This window comes from Rhinatrema bivittatum, chromosome 1 (genome assembly GCF_901001135.1).
Source record: "Rhinatrema bivittatum chromosome 1, aRhiBiv1.1, whole genome shotgun sequence".
NCBI classification, from domain to species: domain Eukaryota; kingdom Metazoa; phylum Chordata; class Amphibia; order Gymnophiona; family Rhinatrematidae; genus Rhinatrema; species Rhinatrema bivittatum.
In genome coordinates, this window is record NC_042615.1 from 505,294,650 (window position 1) to 505,318,130 (window position 23,481).

Consider the following 23,481-nt stretch of genomic DNA (forward strand, 5'->3'; position numbering starts at 1 on the left):
AGGATTTTCCTTGGCAGCACATCCGGATGTAGCGCGTTTTCTCAAAGGCGCACAACATCTACGTCCTCCATTTTGGAATCCTTGTCCTGCTTGGAGTTTGAATTTGGTCCTTGGGGCTCTGTGTTCGGCTCCCTTTGAACCCCTTAATCATGCGACTTTGAAAGATCTCACGTTGAAGTTGGTGTTTCTGGCCATTTCTTCAGCTCGTAGGATTTCAGAATTGCAGGCCTTATCTTGCAGAGAGCCTTTTCTTAGAATTTCTGATTCAGGAATTTCATTACGGACTGTTCCTTCCTTTTTACCTAAGGTAGTATCTTCTTTTCATTTGAATCAGTCCATAGAGCTTCCGGCTTTTCTGTGTTTAGATCGCTTGGATCCTTCCTCTAAGGATCTTAAGAAGTTAGATGTACGACGAGCACTGTTGCGTTATCTTGAAGTTACTAACCGTTTTCGATTGTCTGATCACTTGTTTGTTTTGTGGAGTGGTCCTCCTAAAGGTCATAAGGTTTCTAAAGCTACGATTGCTCGTTGGTTAAGAGACAATTCGTTCAGCTTATCTTGCTCGTCGTGATCTTCCTGAGGGTTTGAGAGCTCATTCTACTAGGTCACAAGCAACCTCTTGGGCAGAATGTCAGTTTTTCCTCAGGAGATTTGTAAGGCAGCGACTTGGAAGTCATTGCATACATTTGCTCGTCATTACCGCTTGGACGTTCAAGCGCCAAGTTCATCAGCCTTCAGGGAGAGTGTTCGAGCGGGACACTCTGGGTCCCACCCTAAATGAATCAGCTCTGGTACATCCCAGGGTCTGGACTGATCCAGGTACGTACAGGTAAAGGAAAATTGGTTCTTACCTGCTAATTTTCGTTCCTGTAGTACCATGGATCAGTCCATATGCCCACCCTTTATGTCTGTGTATTATATATATATATTTTTTTTGAGAGTCCGCTCGTTCACTGTTTGGGTGTTTAATTTGCCTTTCATGCTGTCTATTTTTCTTGATATTTTCTGGTTTATTCCTAAATTTTTTTCTTGAGGTTCTGCTTCCATTTAGGATTTGTGAATTGGAAATGTTATCCTGTTTAGATAGCTAGTTAGTATTTTAGTAGTTATTTTTCTGCTTTGATACTGGTCAATACTGATGGACTGCAGGTGGTGCTCCAGGGGTATACGTCAGTCAGTAGAACATTTCTCTGCCTCCCTCTGCTGGATTGGTGACAACCCAGGGTCTGTACTGATCCATGGTACTACAGCAGGGGTCAGGAACCTATGGCTTGGGAGCCAGATATGGCTCTTTTGATGGTTGCATCTGGCTCGCAGACAAATCTTTAATAAAAAAATAAAAATCTAACAAAATCCCCCACCCTCCTGACCCCCTCAAGACCTGCCAAAAGTCCCTGGTGGTCCAGCGGGGGTCCGGGAGCGATCTCCTGGACTTGGGCTGTCGGCTGCCAGTAGTCAAAATGGCGCTGACAGCCCTTTGCCCTCACTATGTCACTGGGGTTGACCAATGGCGGCGGTAGCCCCTGTGACATAGTAAGGGAAAAGGGCCGTTGGATGCCATAATCAAAATGGCGTCGACGGCCCTTTGCCCTTACTATGTCACAGGGGCTACCGCCGCCATTGGTCGACCCCAGTGATATAGTGAGGGCAAAGGGCTGTCAGCGCCATTTTGACTACTGGCAGCCGACAGCCCAAGTCCAGGAGATCGCTCCCGGACCCCCGCTGGACCACCAGGGACTTTTGGCAGGTCTTGGGGGGCGTCAGGAGGGTGGGGGGTTGTAGTAAATTAATTTGGTAGGTCTTGGGGGAGTCAGGAGGGTGGGGGGTTGTAGTTTGGCTCTCACGGAATTACATTTTAAAATATGTGGCGTTCCTGGCTCTCTCAGACAAAAAGGTTCCCGACCCCTGTACTACAGGAACGAAAATTAGCAGGTAAGAACCAATTTTCCTTTCTTGTAATACAGCAGATTATTCCAGAGCCCAACCTTGTTCTGACTCCGAAAGAGATCCTGTTGAACTTTAATAATCTGAAGAAATAATTGGTTTGGGTTTATTTTTATTTATTTGGAAAATTTTATATTCCGTCGTTTAGAGGGTACCATCACAATGATTTACAAAAACACCTAAGTAAATATACAAATAATAAAATAAACATTGTGTTAATCCACTATGGATCAGTAAGACGTTCTAAAATATTTTAACGTTCTAAAATACATTAAGGAAACTAAAATATTAATTTGCTATTTCACGAGGTCACACTCATAGGCTCTGCGAAACAACCAAGTTTTCAATTCTTTTAAATTCTTTCTGGTTCTGTTGCAATCTTAAGTCGCCTGGTAATGCGTTCCAAATTTTTGGTCCAGCAAGAGAGATTGCTCTGTTTCCAACCTGTTAGATGTGCTGATTTAACTGTCGGTATGGAAAGATGACCCTTGTTACTGGATCTTAGATTTCTTTGTGGCATATGTAATCTTATAGCTGCACTAAACCATTCTGTTCCTTCCCCATGAATTATTCTGTCTATGATGCAGAGAGATTTGTATTCTATATGATATTTTATCTGAAGCCAATGTAATTTATTTATTTATTAATAGGTTTTTATATACCGATAGCCGTTTGCACATCGTATCGGTTTACAGATAACTAAAACTTTTTGACAGTGTCATTATACAGAACTTTTGGCACTGCCATTACATAGAACAGTAAACTTTGCATACAAGAGATAAACATCAACAAACAGTAACTGGGTAACTATCTACAGGGAACGAAGGTTCCTCAATTGGGAGCAGATGAGGGAAAATTAACAAGAGCACATAGAGACAGTAGTACATGGAAAGCATTGTAATCAAATCAAGAGGTCATAGGGGAGAAGGTAATTGAGAGAAAGTCAGCAGAAGCACGTTGTAAAGGGTGATACAGGGAATGCATTATGAAATCAGGACAGGTGTGATATCATATTTTTTGTTCAGGTTCCTTGCGGTGGTATTTTGGATTACTTGTAACGGGCGAATTGTTGAGTGGGAATCCTAGAAGTAGTGCATTGCATTAATCAATGCTGGAGAACAGTTTGAAGGACTGTTCTAAAATTATTTTGATCTAGTAAGGGTTTTAAACGTTTGAGTATTTGTAGTTTTATAACCCTCTTTTAGTTTTTTTTTTTTAAAACTAAGTTCAGAGTCTAATATCACACCTAAGTTTCACGCATAGTTTACAATTGCAAAACTCTTTTTTTAATCTTCTAAAATCAGTAATGGAGGTTTAATGCAATCAGCTCTCCGGTCTAGTAATAAGATTTCAGTTTTATCTATGTTCAGAATTTCATATTTGTTAATTTCTCCCAGGACAAGCAGGATGGAAGTCCTCACATAAGGGTGACATCATCAGACGGAGCCCTGTCACGGAACACTTTTGTCAGTTTCTAGAACTTTGACTGGCACATTGAACATGCCACTAACCCTGCAGCCATCATGGGTCCCCCTTCAGTCTCCTTTTTTTTCCGCGCAGCAAATTGCCTCGCATTTAGGAGCTCTGAGAAATTTCCTCACGGAAATATTTGAAGTTTACCTTCTTAAAATCACCATCACAGAGGTCCCCCATCACGCTCCGTTCCCTCCGGCACTTGGTAAGCTTTTTTTCCCCCGCAGTTTGCGGTCAGTTCCCGGTTAGTCACACTGTGCGCCTGCCCTTTTTCAATGGCGGCCGGGTTCAGGAAATGCCCCGAGTGTCCGAGCACCATGTCAGAGCACCATGTCCATCACAGACCCGCATAGCGTTTGTGTTTTGTGCTTAGGTCCCTCGCACGAAATCCGTCGATGCCCTAGTTGTGCACAAATTACCCCCAAAGGCCGGCGCGCTTGTCTGGACAAGAAGGAGCATTTGTTTGCATCAGCGTTCTGCTCCGTCGACTCCAGTTCAACTGCCACCGACCGGAGAGGGCCCATGGACCTCTGAGACACCCTGCCGGGAACATCTTGGAGTGGGTGACTGTCGCAGACACCATTGAAAGCATCTGCGTCCTTGTCCTCTGTGTCGGAGAAGGACCGGACAGAGCACAGAGGGAAACATTGGCATGGATGTGCATCCCCACCCGGTGCTGGCACAGATACTGCAGTGGCATCTACTTCCACTGAGCCGCCTGTGAAGAGGTCCTGGGGAGAGGAGCTCCCCCATCCTCTGGACCCGGGATCCCAAGGCATTCCCCACCAATATCTGTGCCGGGCACTGAGCCTCCACGGACTGTGGAGGCTCCGGTGACGCCTACCCTGCCTCCTACCCCAGTTGCTCTACCATCCATGCCAGCTTTTCGGGAGGAATTGAACCGCATGGTCCAAGAGGCAGTGCTGAATACCCTTCGGGGCTTCCATTCGCCACCAGTGCCGGCCCCCATACAGACACCGGAACCAGTATCCTCTATGTTCACACTGCTCTTCGAGCATCTGGACACCCTCATCGGTGCCCTGTTAACTCAGCCCATACCATTGGACATGCTGGCACGGAGTCTAACATCAAGGCCTCCGCAGGTCCCGATTCCCATAACCGGGTTCCTCAGAGGATGAAGGGACGTCCACCATGGGATCCACCAATGCCGGAGCCTGTTCCAGGGCTATCGGGACTATCTATGCCTAAACGGATTGCATCCGCCTCTGTGCCTGCACTGCTTCCTTCGATGCCGCATCCAACGATGCCTTCTCGTCCTTTTGGTTCTGGCATCCTTCCTCCCTCAGGAATCCCGGTGGGTGAGACATCCCTATGATCCATGGGAGGAGGCATCCTCGGACCATTCCCCTCAGGATTCCGAGGCATTGCTTTAAGAGCCTTCACCCCCGGAGGAAAGGAGTCATTCTTCCCCAGAGGATCTCTGTAGCCAGCTTTGTCAAAGAGATATTGGAGACCACTCCATTCCCACTAATAACGGAGGACGCTCGCCACAAAATGTTGGAGGTCTTAAGATTTGTAGATGCTCCAAAAGAGGTGATGGTGATACCAGTGCACGAAGTTCTGCTTGACCTCTTGCACCGCCTGTGGGATCAGCCGGAAGACAGATGCTACTTACCTGGTCCAACAAGCCCCAGGATTTCAGAAAAGCCAATTACCCCACCACTCTGGTGGTGGAGTCAGCCTAAAAGAAAGCTTAAAAAATCCCATCCACACTCTTCTGCTCCTGGAAAGGAACAGAAGGCGTTGGATGCATTGGGATGTAGGGTCTTTCAAGGGTCCATGTTGATAGCACGAATAGCAGCATATCAATTATACATGACCCAATAAAACAGAAATCACTGGAAACAAGTCCAGGAATTCAGACCTTTACACAGCAATAACAAAAGACCTTGTCCTCCATCCTACAGAAAGGATTGGAAGCAGGTGAACATGAGGTCAGAGCTGCTTACGACACTTCTGAAACAGCATCCAGAGTCTCGGCAGTGAGCATCCGTGCTAGATGCTGGGCATGGCTCAAGGACTCAGACTTATGCCGGAGGTTCAGGACAAGCTTGCAGGTGTCCCCTGTACAGGAGAAAACCTGTTTGGGGACAAGATCCAAGACGCCACTGCGTCTTGGATCTTGTCCCCAAACAGACCATAATGAGACCCTGCAAGAGACCTGCAAACAGACCATAATGAGACCCTGCATCAACTAACAACTGTCATCTCAGATGCACCCTCCGTAGCCTGCAGGGACATCAGGAAGCAATTCTACAGACCACTCAGATATTATCCTCTTGCGTCCCGTGCTCGACCAGCTCGGGCTCCTCAGAGAGGACATAACCCACCAAACAAGGACACACCTAGAGCGCCACCAGCTCCACAAGCTGGTCCTGCGACCGTTTTTTGACTCCTTTCCAGAGAGCAGCAACCATTCCCCCTTATCCTACAATTCAGACCACCAGTGGGAGCCCGTCTTTTTCACTTTGCAACCAATTGGCATCCAATTACCATGGACCAGTGGGTACTGTCCATTATCTACAATTAGTCTAAATTTTTCAGCTGTACCCCCGGACTCCCCACCCAGTTTAGCGTGGAGCCGGTCCGACCACAAAACACTTCTCGAGTCAGAACTCTCAACCCTTCTGTATGCCAGGGCCGTAGAACCGGTTCCCTTGACCCAACAGGGGACAGGGTTCTATTCCAGGTATTTCCTAATTCCAAAAAAGACCAGTGCCTTCCAGCCTATTCTGGACCTCCGTGCCTTAAATACACTTCTTTGCAAGGAACGGTTCAGAATGGTTTCCCTGGGAACCATGCTACCTCTGCTACAACAAGGGGATTGGCTCTGCTCTCTGGACCTTCAGGACGCATATGCCCATATTGCAATCTTCCCTCATCGCACGTACCTGCGATTTGTGGTAGGTCACAAGCATTATCAATATAGAGTACTGCTGGCCTCAGCGTCCCGAGTGTTCATGAAGTGCCTGGCAGTAGTGGCTGCACAGTTACCCCGCAAAGGCGTAGGCGTCTTTCCATATCTGGATGACTGGCTCATAAAAAGCCAGTGCAGACAAGGGACCCTCTACTCCCTCGCTCTCACTATACAGCTCCTGCACTCACTGGGATTTCTGATCAACTACCCGCAATCCCAATTGACACGTCTCACCATCTCTCGTTTATAGGAGCAGACCTAGACACCACAGTAGCCAAAGGGTTCTTAGCCAACGACCGCACAACCATGCTGTCCAACCTCGCCAGCTCTAGCCACAGTCGAAAAACAGCCTCGGCTCACCAACTGCTCATGTTACTTGGCCATATGGCATCAACAGTCCTTGTCACCCCAATGGCACGCTTAGCCATGAGACTGACACAATGGACTTTAAAGTCTCAGTGCATCGAGCCACTGAGTCAGTTATGTCCCTTGTCCACATAACCAGTCAACTTCGTTTGTCTCTTATTTGGTGGATGCACAAGGCCAACTTACAAACAGGTCTACCCTTCCAGCAACCAGCTCCTCAGGTGACCTTAACCACAAACGCCTCCAACCTAGGTTGGAGACCCCATCTCGAAGTCCTTCAAACCCAAGGGACTTGGACAAGAACCGAAGCGACCTGTCAAATTTCCTGGAGCTTTGGGCGATGCGGTATGCCCTCTATGCATTCAAGAAGTGCCTCTCCAACAAGGTAGTCTCGATTCAAACAGACAACCAAGTTGCAATGGTGGTACCTGAACAAACAGGGGCACAGGTTCTTATCTGCTCTGCCAGGAGGTGGTGCAGATTTGGGCTTGGGCCTTGTTGCACTCAGTTCTACTGCAAGCCACTTATCTGGCAGGCACAGAAAATGCACTGGCAGACCGCCTCAGCTGACGTTTCCAGCCCCATGAGTGGTCCTTGGGATCCCTCTGTTACGAACAGAATCTTCCACTGGTGGGGTCAGCCTATCATAAACCTCTTTGCATCCAAGCAGAACTGCAAAGTGGAACGTTTCTGCTCCCTGCACAGGGACAGGACAGCACCAACCATGGAAGCCTTCGCCCATTCCTGGAACATAGGTCTGCTATATGTGTACCCTCTGATTCCGCTAGTACGCAAGACTCTCTTGAAGCTACAACAGGACTGAGGCTTAATGATACTCATAGCCCCATATTGGCTGTGCCAAGTCTGGTTTCCCATACTTCTCAACCTCTGTTTCCAGGAACCCATTCGCCTGTGCATGGCACCCGACCTCATAACACAGAATCACTGCAAGTTACGCCACCCGAACCTCCAGACCCTGTCTCACGGCCTGGATGTTGAAAGGTTGATTCTACAACCATTCGATCTTTCTAGTGGTGTCTTTCAAGTCCTCGTAGCTTCACAGAAGCCTTCCACATGGAAATCTTACTGCTCTAAATGGAAGAGGTTTACCTTGTAGTACACACAGAAGGGCTTTGATCCCTTTTCTTGCTTCACATTGAAACTATTTAGACTCTCTGGCACCTCTCAGAATCTGGTCTCCAGACTTCCTCTGTATGAGTACACCTCAGTGCCATCTCTGCGTACCTCAAGGAATATGGGATGCTCCGATAACTGCTCAACCCCTGGTTGTTGCTTCATGAGAGCTTACTACAGCTTAAGCCTCCTCTACGACCACCTGTCATGGCATGGGACCTCAATGTAGTACTTGCATAGCTCATGTGTCCTCCTTTTTGATCCCCTACACTCCTGCGAACTCAGATATCTTACATGGAAAATTATTTCTCACAGGACAAACAGGATGGTAGTCCCCACATATGGGTGACATCACAGGATGGAAGCCCAATCACGGAAAACTTCTGTCAATTTCCAGAACTTTGACTGGCCCCTACTGGGCATGCCCAGCATGGCACTAACCCTGCAGCCAGCAGGGGTCCCCCTTCAGTCTTCCTTTTTCCGCGCAGTAGTAGCCTCGCGGTAAAGGAGCTCTGAAGAGATTCCTGACAGGAATTTTCCTCACGAAATTACTAAAAGTTAATTGCCCCACAGGGGTCCCCCCTCTAACTTTTCTCAGGCCGCGGTACTCCAGTAAGCTTTTACCTGGTGGTAACTCAGCTGATTAAAGCTCCTTTTGAGCCAATGCACTTCTGTGACCTGAAGCACCTGACCTGGAAGGTCGTATTTTTGGTGGCGGCCACTTCAGTGTGCAGGGTCAGCGAGCTCCAGGCCTTAATGACTTATCCACCCTAAGTTCCCGTCTAAGGTGGTGACTGATTTTCCATCTTAACCAGTCAATCATCCTGCCAACATTCTTTCCCAAGCCCCATTTGCACCATGGCAAACAAGCCCTGCACAATTTGTATTGCAAGAAAGCCTTAGCAGTCTATCTGGAGCAGACAGAAGCCCATAGACAGTTCGCCCAACTCTTTTTCTTTTGATAGGAATAGGTTGGGAGTTGCCTTTGCTAGTTTCGAATTGGCTAGTGGATTTCATCTCCTTCTGTTATGCCCAGGCAGGACTGCATCTTGGGGGTCATGTCAAGGTTCATTCTGTCAAAGCCATGGCAATGTTGGTGGCCCACTTGCAAGCAGTTCCCATGGATTTCTGCAATCTGCTACGTGAAGTGTTCTCAACACATTTGCCTCTCACTACTGTCTGGATAGAGAGGGCTATTCTTGAACATGTCCAGACAGGTGTGTGTTGCCTCCGTACCAGCAGATGGAGTCGAAACAAAACTGAGGCATTGTTACATAAGAGTGCCACCTGCAGTCCCCTCAGTATTTCCCTGACTCCAGCAGATGGTAGAGGTGCAATCCTGTAGTCTGAGATTGAGAGAGAAATTGAAGTAGAATAATTTCGGAGGAAGCTCCAAGGTGTTAGGATCTTTGGACCATCCCTCAAGTTGAACTGGAGGGTTGGGACCCCCTGCTTTGTGCTTGCCCGCATCATGCCGGAGGCCCTGGAAGCCAGGGGACTGGTTCCCTCAGGGCCTCCGAGGTCTGTCTGCAAGGCCCCAGAATCAGCGGAGAACCCTGTGTGTTTTTTGCCTTTGTATCTGATTTTTAAAGTTTAAAAAAAGAGAGCAGAAAGGCAAACAGCTGGTTGCTGGGGAGCGGGGCGGAAGATACGGCCATGAGGCAGCGAGGGCTGTAGGCCTTAGCAGATAGGTAACTACTGCGCCGGTCTGCATGTGTCTGGGGGGGAGAGGCATTTGCCAGGCCTGTAGCGGAGGAGGTGCAGAAGCGGTTTGGGTGGCTGGAGAGCAGTGGCCTTTTCCGCGGTAGTGCCCAGCTGACTTTTCTGCACTGCACTGCTCCCCACTCGAGGTTGGAAGCATCGGTGGTGAGAATGATTTGAGGATTTGGAGCCTGGAAGGGCAATCCCTGGAGGAGATTGGTCTGATTTTTCCACTAGGTGAGAGACAGACGGAGTGAGTCGGTTATGCGGACAATGGCCGACAGAGGCTGAATAGCTTGAGTCCATTGAGACCTCAGAGTCCAGTGCGGGAAATGGTGCAGCGTGGTAAAAAAAAAAAACCAAAACCACACACCAGAGCAGCAATAAAGGCCAGTGATGTTTGCAGGCCGTGGGGCGGCCATTGGTGCGGGAGCACATGGTATAGCACCCAAAAACCGCGCAGAGACGTGGGCTGGAGTCTACACATTTGCATTCTCGCTCCCTCTGTCTTGGTTGCACTTTGGAAGAGGAGGGTTACTCAGCAGGGGCACACGTTTTCAGACAATGCGACAATGTAGGCGATTTCAGCCGTCAAGGAGGGACAAATAGTCTGGTGGTAGCTCTGGAGGCACGGTGTTTGTGTGGTCAGAGCACCATTTCAAGGGCATAGTGGGTCTCGCATGTGGAAGGGGTGGAAAACGTACAGGAAGATTTCTTCAGCAGGCAGCAACTGAAACCGGGGAAATGGGAGTTGTTGTACAGGCTTGTAACCGCATTTGTTTCTTGTGGTGTGTTCCCTAGCTGGGCCTCATGGCGATATGGTTCAATGCAAAGACAGAGGTTTCTCAGAGTGGTCTGTTCAGTGGACCTGGATGCTCTAGTGTGCCCTTGGCTGTCGGACCTTTCTGTGCGTGTTTCCTCTTTGGCCTCTGGTCTAATTCCGAGGTGTATAGAGGTGCATCCTGGTTCTGTATCTGTGGTTTGCAGACCTGATGCATCTGGCGGTGGTCTGATCCCGCTGGCTCATTTACCAAAGTTGTTGTGTCAGGGGCCCATATTTTCGGATTGAGAGGATCACTTTTCTCGTGGCTTGGCTTTTGAGAGGTGGTGGCTGCACCTGGAAGGTTATTCGGAGCAGGTTTATCTCCACATTGCTTCAGGCTTGTCTACCTGCCACTCTGGTGTATATTCAGGTCTGGAGGGTGTTTGAGTCTTGGTGACTTCAGAGACAGGTGCATCCCCTGTTAGTGGATGTTCCTCTCATCTTGGAATTTGAACAGGGGGTTCAAATTCCAAGATGAGAGGGTCTCTCCTATAGTATCGTTCATGTTTAGATGTCAGCTTTGGGCTCTCTTAGAGGCAAATGGTGAGGCAGGTTCTTGGCCTCATGTCCAGATGTTTCATTTTTTTAAGAGGTCAAGCATTTGTGACTTATGGTCCAGAAGTTATGCCCAGTTTAGAGCCTTAATTTGGTCTTATGAGTTGTATGGGGCACCGTTTGAGCCTTTGAGGAGAGCGACGCTGAAGGCTTTGACTCTGAAGGCAGTGTTCTTGGTGGTCTTCTGCTTGGCCAGACAGGTTTTGGAGTTATAGGCTCTGTCTTACAAGAATCCCTTTCTGTGGATTTCCCATGATGGGATTTCCTTACGGACAGTCCCCACTTTTTGGTCTAAGATGGTGTCCTTTCATGTTAATTGGTAGACCTTCCGGATTTTCCGAAGTGGTCTAAGGATTCCCCTAGGGGCAGGGATCTGCATCTTTTGGATGTGAGGAGAACTTTTGCATTATCTGGAGCTGTTGAACAGTTCCAGCGCTGTGATCTTTGTCATGTATGGGGGCAGGAAGAAGGGAGAGAAGGTCTCTAAGGCTACCATTTCCTGTTGGTTGAAAGCGGCTATTTGCACAGCCTATATTTGTAAGGGCCATAAAGTTCCAGCAGGGCTGAAGGTGCACTCCACAAGATAGTTAGCCACTTCCTGGGCACAATGTCAGTTGCTGTCTCCTCAGGAGATTTGTAGGGCTGCAGTGTGGTCCTCGTTGCATACTTTCACCCGACATTATCACATGGAAGTGAGGGCGCAGGAAGATGTGTTCTCTGTGCGAGTCTTTCGGGTTCCCGCCCAGTCTAGGGGTGCTTTGGTACATCCCACTTCTCTGGACTGATCTGGGTATGTTCAGGAAAGGAAAATTGGTTTGTTCCTGTAATACCACAGATCAGTCCAGAAAACCATCCCGAAACTGCCAAAAGACTGTTTTTTTGCCAACTGGTGGTTCATGTTGGGTTGCCTTTCAGGGTGTTTGGGTTTTGCAGATTTGGTTTTTGGGAGTATTTTGGACTCCAGTTTTTGGGGGTTTCCAACCCTAAAGTTTTCCATGTCTGCCTGAGAGGTGTTTTGGTGTTACATCTTGGCTTGGGTACAGGTCAATACTGAGGGGACTGCAGGTGGCATTCTATTATGTATCAGTGCCTCAAAGTTTTTTGTTTCTCTGACTCCACCTGCTGGTGGGGAGGCAAAACCACGTATCTGGACTGATCTGTGGTATTACAGGATGAAAATCTGCAGGTAAGAAACAATTTTCCTATGTGACAGGTTTGGCCAGTCTGTCCTTCGGAATCTTTGAGGTGTAGAACCCAACTCTCCCTGCCTAGGGCCCATTGTTTGGGTTCAGGCTGCCTTCCCCCTCTGTTACCAATAGCACTGTGGTTATTGTGCCCATTTGTCACCTGGTTGCTCGTTGGTCCTCTTTTGTGTTGGAGCAGCCTGCAGCTAGGGATTAACCCATGTGTGAGGACTACCATCCTGCTTGTCCTAGGAGAGAAAGTTGTAACAGGTGTTCTCCTAGGACAGCAGGATATTGGTCCTCACGAAACCTGCCTGCCACCTCATAGAGTTGGGTTTCTCCTATTTTTTTGTATACAATTTTCATAATTTTGACTGAAGATGGACCCAGTGTGAATTAGGGCATGCTCAAAGTTCCAGAAACTTTGACATGTTTTCCATGCCGGGCTCCATCCAGTATCACCCATGTGTGAGGACTATCATCCTGCTGTCCTAGAACACCTGTTACAGGCTCTGTAACTCTGCTTTATATATTATTGTATGAAAAAGACGTGCACATAGCAAATGTCTGAGGACAGTAATAAGCTACATGATGGATGAGTCCAGTATTATGGTTTCAATGATGGAAAAAATTGTTTGACACAAGTAATACTGAATTGTAAACATCTGGAATCATGAGTTTATCATATTTACATATAAACACTGATACTGCCACCATACGTTTGGCCTCAAAGCAAGCAAACTAGTACTTGTAGGTAGATCATGTCCCTATTTGGGAAGGGAAAGTAAATATTTAGTATGCAGCCAATCTTGTATCCATGAGCAAATTTTCTCTGGAAAATTGCTATATTTTGAATGTGTTTATCTCTAAGTTCAAAGATTTTTCATCTTTCCTGTCCAGCTCAGTCCAGTTTCCTGGGCTTTGCCTCCCTGACAGCAGATGGAGACAGAAAAGTTTCATTGATGCTGCATATAGCCTAGTATGCCACCTGCAGTGTCTCAGTATTTCTCTACTTTTTTAAACTATACTGATCAAAAAGGAAAGGAAATAACTACTTCCCTGACAGAAGAGCTGCTGCTGGTCATCTAGTTCTCATGGGGGGAGGCAACCAGTCCCACCAGCTATAACACCCCCCCGCCGGGCGGCAAAAGATTGAGGCAAACTAGGGTCCCCACCCCACTGCTCATACTCAACACCAGGGGTGTTATGGGGTTTTCCCTATTATAGTCATGGCGTAGGGGGGGAAGTTCTATGGGGCCATACCAGAGGTGCCCGGGGCAGGTTTAGTGTCTCTCTGGTCTTAACCTGTGGGAGGAACATAGTTTCATCCCAGCCACCATGGAACTATCTTCCTCCACATATTTGCCTGTCTTTCCTGGTAGAGTTCAGGGCAGTAGTCCATTAGCCATTTTTAATGTCTTGGGCAATGGGCAAAATCTATGGTTCCCTGTACGTACCAGGGTCAGTCCAGACCGTGGGTTATGTCCCCAGTCCAGCAGATGGAGTCAGCACAAGCTTCGAGGGGGCGTTCCCATATATAGCACTACCCCCTCTGCTGGAGTTCAGTATCTTCTGACTCCAGCAGATGCGAGTAGGGGAATCGGAGCTTCCCCATTTTGGCAGGGATTCATTTCTTCTGCCTTCCTTTCCTCTGATTTCTGTCTATTTTCTGTTTTGATTTGTTCACAATTTGGATCAAGTTTTATAAAAAAAAAAAAAAAAGCTGTCAATTTTTGGGGAGGCGTGGTCTTCACTTTCCTCCTTCTGTGCTGTCTCCCGCGTGCTTGTTCTTGGTCCGGGGGTAAGTTTTGTTATTTGTCAAACTTTCCTTTTCAGCATTTCGTTGTGGTGCCTCGCGGAAGCCGGTGGGGCCGGCCTCTCCGATTTTTCCTCCATACCGGGCAGTTGCTTGCGCCGCGTGGTCGGCTGGTGCTGACAGAGGAATTTCATCGGGCAGCGCGGCCGTGTAGGCCCCCCCGCGGCACCTTCTCGTGCTCTGGGACGGCGGGTAGCGCAGGCCAACCGGGCCCCCCCGTGTCTGTTCCCCCTGCGATTGGCCCCCCCCCCCCCCCCCCCGAGGCTCTTAATTTTCATTTTAATTTTGATTTTTTGTCTTCGCCGGGAGACCCGATGCCGCGGCCGTCGCACTGTTCGGCCTGCGGCGAGCCGGGGTCCCAGATTTCCCGCGAGGGCATCTGCGCCAGGTGCCTTCCCTGGGGGGAAGGCACCTCGCGCTCCCTCAGCGATTTTTCACTTTTTGCAGAATTGCCCGGGCGGCGCGGGCCGGCCACGCCGCCAGCGATGGCGGGAACGGCGGCCATTTTGAGCCCTCATCGCGATGAGGAAACGCAGGGAGATGGGGAGTTTGTTGACATTTTTCCCCCGATTCTGATGCCACAGCAGGGCTCTCAAGCCCAGGGGACTTCAGCTCCCCCTCCCTTGGGGACCCCCCGGGTAGGCCGGGGTTTTCCCCAGAATTTATTTTGCTTATGCACTCTGCCTATTTACAGGGCTTGGAAACCCCTGCGGGACCGCCCCCAGCGAAGATGCCCAGGCTGGCGCCCTTACCATCGAATCCCCCTGACCCGGCCCCCCCCCCCCCGAGTCCCCCTGCCACACGCTGCAGGGGGGGTGGCTGCGGTCTCGGTGGGGCACGGCCCCGTGAGTCCGGATTTGGGACAAGGAGATGGATCGTCTGAGGGGGATGACCCGCGTACCCTGCGCCTCTTCCAGAAAGAGGAGCTGGATGATCTCATCCCACGAATCATACAGGAATTGGATCTCGACCCGCCTCCGGATCCATCCGCTCCGGTGGCTCCCGCTGTCGTCACATCCTCAAAGAAGGGGGATCCGGTCTTGGCGGCCCTTCGACCGAGGGCCAGGGCTTTTCCCATTCATGAGTCATTCATGCAACTGCTCACCAGGAAATGGGACTCCCCGGAGGCGTCCCTGAAGGTCGGTCGTGCCATGGAGAGACTGTATCCCCTGCCTGAGGATTTCCTGGAACTCATCAAGGTGCCCAAAGTGGACTCCGCCGTGTCGGCAGTCACGAAGAGGACGACCATTCCTGTGACGGGCGGATCAGCCTTGCGGGATACGCAAGATCGCAAGTTGGAAGTCTTTCTCAAGAGAGTCTTCGAGGTCTCCGCCCTGGGCATGCGGGCGGCGATGTGCAGTTCGCTCGCCCAGCGAGCTAGCCTTCTCTGGGTACAACAACTCCTCACGTCGCAGGCGTTGCCCGCCGATGAGGCTGCCCAGGCGGATAGGCTAGAAGCGGTGGTGGCCTACGGGGCGGATGCCTCGTACGACTAGTTGTGGGTCCTGGCAAGATCCATGGTTTCCGTAGTGGCGGCTCGGCGGCTGTTGTGGCTTCGCAACTGGGCGGCGGATACGTCCTCCAAGTCGAGTCTGGGCTCCCTTCCATTCAGGGTAAGTTCCTCTTCAGGGAGGATCTGGACCAGATCATCAAGTCTTTGGGGGAAAACGCGGTGCACCGTCTTCCAGAGGATAGATATCGGCCTTCGAGACCGTATGTCTCCTCCCGGACCAGAGCCAGGGCGCAACGACGCTACAGGAGCTACAGGCCATCGAGCTCTAGACCCGCCGCCTCCAGGCCCCAGACCTGGTCGGGTTCCTATCGCGGACGGAGGCCCGCACGCACCGCCCCCGGAGCAGGCAACCCCTCTCCAAAGGCTTCACAATGATGTCAGACTCGCCCACTCCGCCATTCCCAGGCTCGGGGGTCGGCTGGCACTTTTCTATCAAGAGTGGACGCAGATCACCTCGGACCAGTGGGTCCTGGACACTATACAACACGGCTACGCATTGGAATTTGTCCGCCCTCCGCAGACAAGGTTCATTTTCTCCCCCTGTGGTTCGGCGCTCAAGAGACGGGCGGTGCAGGCAACGCTGGACAGGCTTCAGGAAATAGGCGCTATTGCACCCATGCCCTTCGGAGAGGTGGGCTCGGGCCACTATTCTATCTACTTCGTAGTGCCAAAGAAGGACGGCTCCTTCCGACCCATCCTGGATCTAAAGGAGGTCAACAAGTCCCTCCGGGTGGTTCGGTTTCGCATGGAAACGCTGCGGTCGGTGATTGCGGCGGTACATCGGGGGGAGTTCCTCACCTCCCTGGATCTCACGGAGGCCTACCTGCACATTCCCATTCGGCCGGATCAGCACCGCTTTCTCTGGTTCAAGATCCTGGACCAGCACTTCCAATTCGTAGCTCTCCCGTTCGGTCTGGCGACGGCACCGCGGACCTTTACCAAGATCATGGTTGTTGTGGCGGCGGCCCTTCGGAGGGAGGGCGTGCTGGTCTATCCTTATCTGGACGATTGGCTCATCCGAGCGAAGTCTTTCAGCCAGGGCCAAGCAGCGGTGGCCAGGGTGGTACAGTTCCTGCGGTCCCTGGGATGGGTAGTGAACTTCTCCAAGAGCTCCCTCGCACCCTCGCAGTGCTTGGATTTTTTGGGGGCGACCTTCGACACCCGGCTGGGCAAAGTTTTTCTGCGTCAGGACAAGGCGCAGGCTTTGCGGGATCATATACAGCGGTTCTCTGCGTTACAGGAGCCCACATCTTGGGACTACCTCCAGCTTCTGGGGGTGATGGTACCTTGGGCGTTTGCGCATCTCCGGCCCTTGCAGTGGGCACTCCTCTCACGTTGGAAACCAATTTCACAAGACTACCAGATGATCCTCCCGCTCCCGCAGACCGCCAGGGACAGCCTGGGCTGGTGGCTGGAGCCGTCTAACCTGGCTCGCGGCGTGTCCCTAGAGGTGCCAAACTGGGTGGTGGTGACCACCGATGCCAGCCTACTGGGCTGGGGAGCAGTTTGCGATCGCAGCGCCACGCAGGGGACGTGGTCCGCGCTGGAAGCGAAGTGGTCCATCAATCGCCTGGAAACCAGGGCGGTCAGGCTAGCTCTGCGACATTTCCTGCCGCTTCTCCGGAACCGGGAGGTCAGAGTTCTTTCGGACAACGCTACCACCGTGGCCTACATCAACCGCCAAGGCGGCACGCGAAGCCGGCAGGTCGCGCTAGAGGCGGCGCTGCTGATGCAATGGGCGGAGCGTCATCTCGTCCGGATCGCGGCCTCGCACATCGCCGGTGTGGAAAACGTTCAGGCGGACTTCCTCAGCTGTCAGCTGTTGGATCCCGGAGAGTGGTCTCTGTCCCAGGACGCGATGCAACTTCTCGTCCATCGGTGGAGAGCCCCCCACTTAGATCTGATGGCCTCCGCTCTCAACGCCAAGGCTCCACGCTTCTTCAGTCGCCGGAGGGAGCACGGCGCAGAGGGAGTGGATGCTCTGGCTCTCCCGTGGCCGCCACATCTGCTACTCTACGCTTTTCCACCGTGGCCTCTGGTGGGCAGAATGCTTCGCAGAATAGAAAGCCATCCGGGAACCGTGATTTTCGTCGCCCCGGAATGGCCCAGGCGACCCTGGTTCGCGGACCTGCTGCAGCTGGTGATCGACGGGCCGGTCAGGCTGGGACACCTCCCCCCGTCTCTTACGTCAGGGTCCGGTATTTTTCGATCAGGCAGAACTCTTCTGTCTTGCGGCCTGGCTTTTGAGAGGCGCCGCCTCCGGCGCCGCGGATACCCGGAGGCAGTAGTATCCACGCTACTGTGGGCGCGTAAGACGTCGACGTCGGTGGCCTATGTTCGTGTCTGGAAGGTATTCGAGCTCTGGTGTGCCAGCCAGGACACAAGACCCACTAAGGCTTCTGTTCCTCAGATCCTTCAGTTTCTACAGGCGGGAGTGGAAAAAGGGCTCGCCTATAATTCCATCCGGGTCCAGGTGGCCGCCCTGGGATCGCTGTTGCGTGATGGCGGCTCTCTGCTACCCCCTTGAGGAAACGAGCAATGTCAGGGTGCTGACATTGCTCGTTTCCTCAAGGGGGTCAAGCATTTACGGCCACCGTTACGGGACCCTTGTCCCTCTTGGAGCCTCAACCTTGTGCTTCGTTCCCTGTCAGGACCACCGTTCGAGCCACTGCGCAGTGCAACGATCAAGGATCTCACCCTCAAGACTGTCTTCCTGGTGGCCATCTGTTCCGCTCGCCGCATTTCGGAGCTGCAGGCTCTATCGTGTAGAGAGCCTTATCTACGTTTTTCCGACTCTGGTGTGTCACTCCGCACCGTTCCCTCCTTTCTTCCGAAGGTGGTGTCTGCCTTCCATGTGAACCAGACGGCGGAATTGCCGTCTTTTTCGTCTTCCGAACCGAAGGCTCTCCGACTACTGGATGTTAGGCGCACTCTGCGTCTCTATCTGGAGGCGACCAACGAGTTCCGGATTTCTGACCATCTCTTCGTACTTTGGTCTGGTCCCAGGAAGGGGTCTCAGGCCTCGAAGACCACCATTGCAAGATGGCTGAAGGCGGGCATTGCCGCTTCCTACATTGGTGCGGGGCGGACTCCCCCTCCTGGCATTGTTGCTCATTCTACACGTTCTCAGGTGGCCTCCTGGGCGGAGGCTCGCTCGGTCTCTACTCAGGAAATCTGTAGAGCAGCAACTTGGAAATCGTTACATACTTTCTCGAGGCACTATCGGCTGCATCTCGCCTCTTCGGTCTCGGGTCATTTTGGCGAGCAGGTTCTCCGAGCAGGCCTCACAGAACCCCACCCGATTTAGGGACACTTGGGTACATCCCACGGTCTGGACTGATCCTGGTACGTACAGGGAAAAGAAAATTATTCCTTACCTGCTAATTTTCGTTCCTGTAGTACCATGGATCAGTCCAGACGCCCACCGCGTTTTGGGTACTCTTTTCTGCTCGGCTCTACTCGATGCTCTTTATCACTCTGTTCTGTTTTATGCAGTTTTTCGATGTTTTTCACAGCTCCCTACAAGTTGGTAGGCTGTTTAATTGTTGAGTGTTGCAATCATTATGCGTTGAATGTTCATACAAACTTGATCCAGAAGGGATTTTTCTACTCGGGCTTTGATATACTCGATACTGAACTCCAGCAGAGGGGGTAGTGCTATATATGGGAACGCCCCCTCGAAGCTTGTGCTGACTCCATCTGCTGGACTGGGGACATAACCCACGGTCTGGACTGATCCATGGTACTACAGGAACGAAAATTAGCAGGTAAGGAATAATTTTCTTATCTCCTCGGGGGGGTGAAGGAATTAGGGTGCAGCAGGCTATTTCCAAGGGAAATTCTAAGGGGGCTGGCTTTGATGGGCCCCCTTCTCCTGGATTTGTGCTGTTCCCTTCAGTTACAGTATTTCTACTGCATGCTCTACTTTGGATACTGCTTGGTGCCCTTTTTGGGGTGCAAATCCCCTGGTAGAGCAGGCTGATTCTTGCAGGAGTTTGGGGGCACGTCTCTCATCCATATGGACAGGGCTGTTGGGTTCTAAGCCCTGATAAGCATTGTGAATCTTTTTTTTTTTTTTTTTTTTTTTTTTGCTCCCTGAGATACGCTTTGTGGTGCAATGGCTTGAGGGAGCTCTGGTCTCAAAGGGGACAGCCTTTTCATTGAGTTTGGGCTGTGTATTTGACAATGTGAGGTTCTGGTTTATAGATGTTTGATCCGGACCTTGATTCTGCATGTCCTTCAGGAACTCTGAATCGAGGTTTTGCATGAGCTCCGACTGGGAGACAGATCCAGTATTTGGTAGCAAGACTGAGAAACGGGTAAAGCCCTTACTGGGAGCACTTGAAGAGGGCCTATTTCTCCACGACATGGTTCTATGACTATGTAGGTCCACTCAGGCAAACCACTTATGAGGGGATTCTAAGGTGAAAGGTCCACACTAGGAGATGTGGAGGATCCCATCTTAGCTAAGTGAAGTAGGGGGTGCATCTGACTTCTGGTTGGTACAATGGACTTGTGGGTACTAGCAGTCCTCGGCGAGGGCTGTCTTAGAACTTGTTTGATCCATGAAGCTCATAGGATCTCTCCTTGCATTTGCTTGTCTTTTCTGCAAAGCTTACAAGATTGCTCCTTGCAACTGCAATCAAGCAAAACACAGCTTATGCCACTGTCTCTGTTGCTTTGGAGTGAGATTTCCCATCTGGATGGAAACCTTGAGGTTGCTCGTGATCGCATTTTGCAAGGAGGAGTTTTTTGGCATCTCTGGATTCAACAGAGATATATCTGCATATAGCCATCAGGTTGGAGCACCAGTGGTTTCTGAGATTCAGGTTCCTAGGGGAACAGTTCAGGCCCTTCTGTTCAGACTGGCTACAGCTTAGCGTAGGTTCACAAAGGTGAAAGTGGTAGGGGTTGCAGCCTTACGACAAGAAGTGTATCCGTTTCTGAAATGGGCGAAGTCTGAAACAGCAGACGTACAGAAGGTGATTCTAGCAAACAGCCATCTAGCAGAGAGGTACTCATACTATGGAGTATCTGGGGGCTTGGTTCTACACACTTGAAGGGGATAGCCTCTTCTGGGAGAGAGGATGCTGAAGTTTGCAGAGTCAGATTTGATACCTTTTGGGGCTTTTTGATGCCCAAGGTCTGGGACTAGTAAGTCCTGGACTCTGGCTTCAACATTGGAGTTGGTGTCTTTGGTGTTTGTGCATATGCTGCCTTTACATTGCTCTTCTCTCCTGGTGGACTTATCTAGGGAGTTCCATCTTCCCCTTCCATTTGAGGGGAAAGGCAGGAACAGCCTTTCATGGCAGCTTATTCAGAGCAGTGTGGAAGTTTCAGATTGGGTGATAACTCTCCATCGATGCCAGACTTTCAGGCTGGGAAGCAGTGTGTCAAGATCAGTCTGTGCAAGGCCAGCAGTCAGACTTAAGGCTATTAATCTGTTAGAGACTAGAGTGAGGCATTGTTTTGCTTGCCTTTCTGCCACAGGATCCACATTGGAGGGCTGCTTATCTGGCAATACAGTGATGATGGCCTAGCCCAAGTGATAGAGAGGAATCAAGAGTGGGGCAGTAGCTCGGGAGACCCATTAGTTTATCCTCCAGGCAGAGCAGTACCTGGAGTAGATAGTGGCATCTCACGTAGCCAGATTGGATAATGTTCATGCATATTTTCTTATCCACTAGAGATGGTGTTATCCTTATGGCAACTGCACAGAATGCCAAGCTGACTTGTTTATAGCTGTCAGAGCAGAAGGCATCGGTGGCTCTACTTCTACCATGGCCTTAAGGCATTCTTTTGATGCTTGTTCTGCCATGGCCTTGAAGCATTCTTCTGTATGGAGAACTACCCAAGCATCTGGTGGCTCGAGAGCGGACACATCTTCTATGGTTCGCAACTGGTCAGCGTGGCCATAGGCGGACCACTGGGGTTCGCCCATCTGTTGAATCTTCTGCACCAGGGCTCAATATTTGTGGACCAGTGGCTCACTTTTTTGTTGCAGCTTGGCTTTTGAGAGGAGACAGCTGTGATGGAAGGGATATTCCAAAGCAATTACCACCTTGTAGGCCAGCCGAACTTCCACATCTTTTGTTTATGTATGAGTTCGGAGAATCTTCAAGGCCTGATGTATGTTTCTTCTGGTAACAGATAAAGCTTCACCAATATATCAACCAACCCTATTTAAGCTACAGTATTGTATAGACCTAGAGGTGTTTTGGTCAAGGGTCTGGCCTTCACCTCTCTGAGGGTGCAGGTAGCAACATTGAGCTGTTTCCAAAGCAAGGTATGGGGTTATTCTCTGTCCGCATCCAAATGTCATTCCTTTCCTTCGGAGGGGCGAAGAATTGGTGTTCAGTGGGGAAGGCTTAGAATCTTAATCTGGTGCTTGGACTGTGTGAGGCTCTGTTTGGACCACAGAAGAAGGCACCCTTCAAGGTCTTGACTCTTACGGTGGTCTTCCTGGTGGGTGTTCGACCAGGAGGGTTTTGTAGCTCTAGGCGTACCTAGATGTTTTTTGCAGTTTCAGTCAGGGGTGTCATTACACATGGTGCCCCCTTTTCTGCCTAAGGTGATTTTGGCGTTCCATCTTAGTGTGGATCTTTCAACCTTTTCAGGTTTGGATTCTTCCATGTCTCATGCAAGAGACCTTAGGCTCCTGGACGAGAGACTATCGTTGTTTAGGTATCTGCTGCTAATGAGTTTCATAGATTAGATCCTTTTTCTTCTGTGGAATGGACCACAGAGGGAGTGTCAGGCTTCCAAGGCTACATTTACACATTGGCTTAAGGAGGCAATTGATTTGAATATATCTAAGGGTTGACTGGTGCCTGAAGGTTTGAGAGTTCACTCTACATGTTCTCAGGCAACCTCTTGGGCCGAAGCTCAGGTATCTGCACAGGAGATTTGCAGGGTGATTACTTGGTAGTTGGTGTATTTTTTCATCAGGCACTATCACTTGGATGTCTGGGCTCTGGCTCCCATGGGCTCTGCCGAGTGATCTGTAAGCAGGACTCTAGGTCTCACCCAGTTTAGGGGTGCTTAAGTACATCCCAGGAGTCTGGACTGATCTGGGTACATACTGGAAAGGAAAATTGGTTCATACCTACTAACGTTTGTTCCTATAGTACTACAGATCAGTCCATACCCAAGCTCATTGCGTGTGGGAGAGTCTGCCACTCACGATGGCTTGTATGTAATGCAGAAGTTAGTATTTCACCATGCTGTTTGTTTACTCTAATTTTTGGGACTCTTCCAGTGGGTATGGCATTTCTATCCTCCTGTTCTTTGACGGAAACTGCTGGTGTGGTGTTTTTTTTGTTTTTGTGTGGTTGGCTTGGGTACAGGTCAATTCTGAGGGACTGCAGGTGGCAAACTAGGTTATATAGCAAAATCAGTAAAACTTTCTGTCTCCATCTGCTGGCAGGAATGCAAAACCCAGGAACAAAAATTAGCATATAAAAACCAATTTCCTTTTCATTCTTTCAAAATATCTGTATTTCATGAGTTACTTTATGTGCAATGGCCTGACTTCCTGAGGTACCTTCCAGCTGTTTGTAGTGACCAGAATTTATCTTTATTCTCCTCAGGTCCCTATACCTTTAGCATCTGTGATACTACTGCATTCTCAGACTATATCCGTGGTGGTATTGTCAGTCAGGTGAAGATGCCCAAGAAAATCAGCTTTGTAAGTAATCACCTGCTGTTGCCTTCTTGATTGGACACCATTTTCTTTCCTCCTTTCAGGGTCTGACACCTTCTTGTCGCTACATTTTTCATGTACTCAGCTGCATCAATTCTATCTTACTTCTCTCTCTCCAGAAATCCCTGAAAGCTTCCTTAGCTGAGCCAGAGTTCCTCATAACTGATTTTGCCAAGTTCGATCACCCAGCACAACTGCACGTGGCTTTCCAGGGCATGCACGAATTTTGCAAAAAGTACGGACGCCTGCCAAAGCCAAGGAATGAGGTAGGGGTGGGTGGAAGGAGGTTACTTTGAAATGCATTATCAGTCATGGTCCGAAACACTGGAGAT

General features: G+C 50.2%; 1 protein-coding gene across 3 annotated transcripts in view; it reads left to right on the top strand.

Moving 5' to 3' along the window:
* UBA1 (ubiquitin like modifier activating enzyme 1) overlaps positions 1-23,481 on the top strand; it is a 265,897-nt gene that overhangs the window by 78,931 nt on the left and 163,485 nt on the right. For all 3 annotated transcript variants that reach the window (XM_029610608.1, XM_029610599.1, XM_029610616.1), the window contains 2 exons: positions 23,037-23,134; positions 23,269-23,415. In XM_029610608.1, the coding sequence (XP_029466468.1) occupies positions 23,037-23,134; positions 23,269-23,415 (245 nt within the window). The remainder of the gene's footprint in view (positions 1-23,036; positions 23,135-23,268; positions 23,416-23,481) is intronic.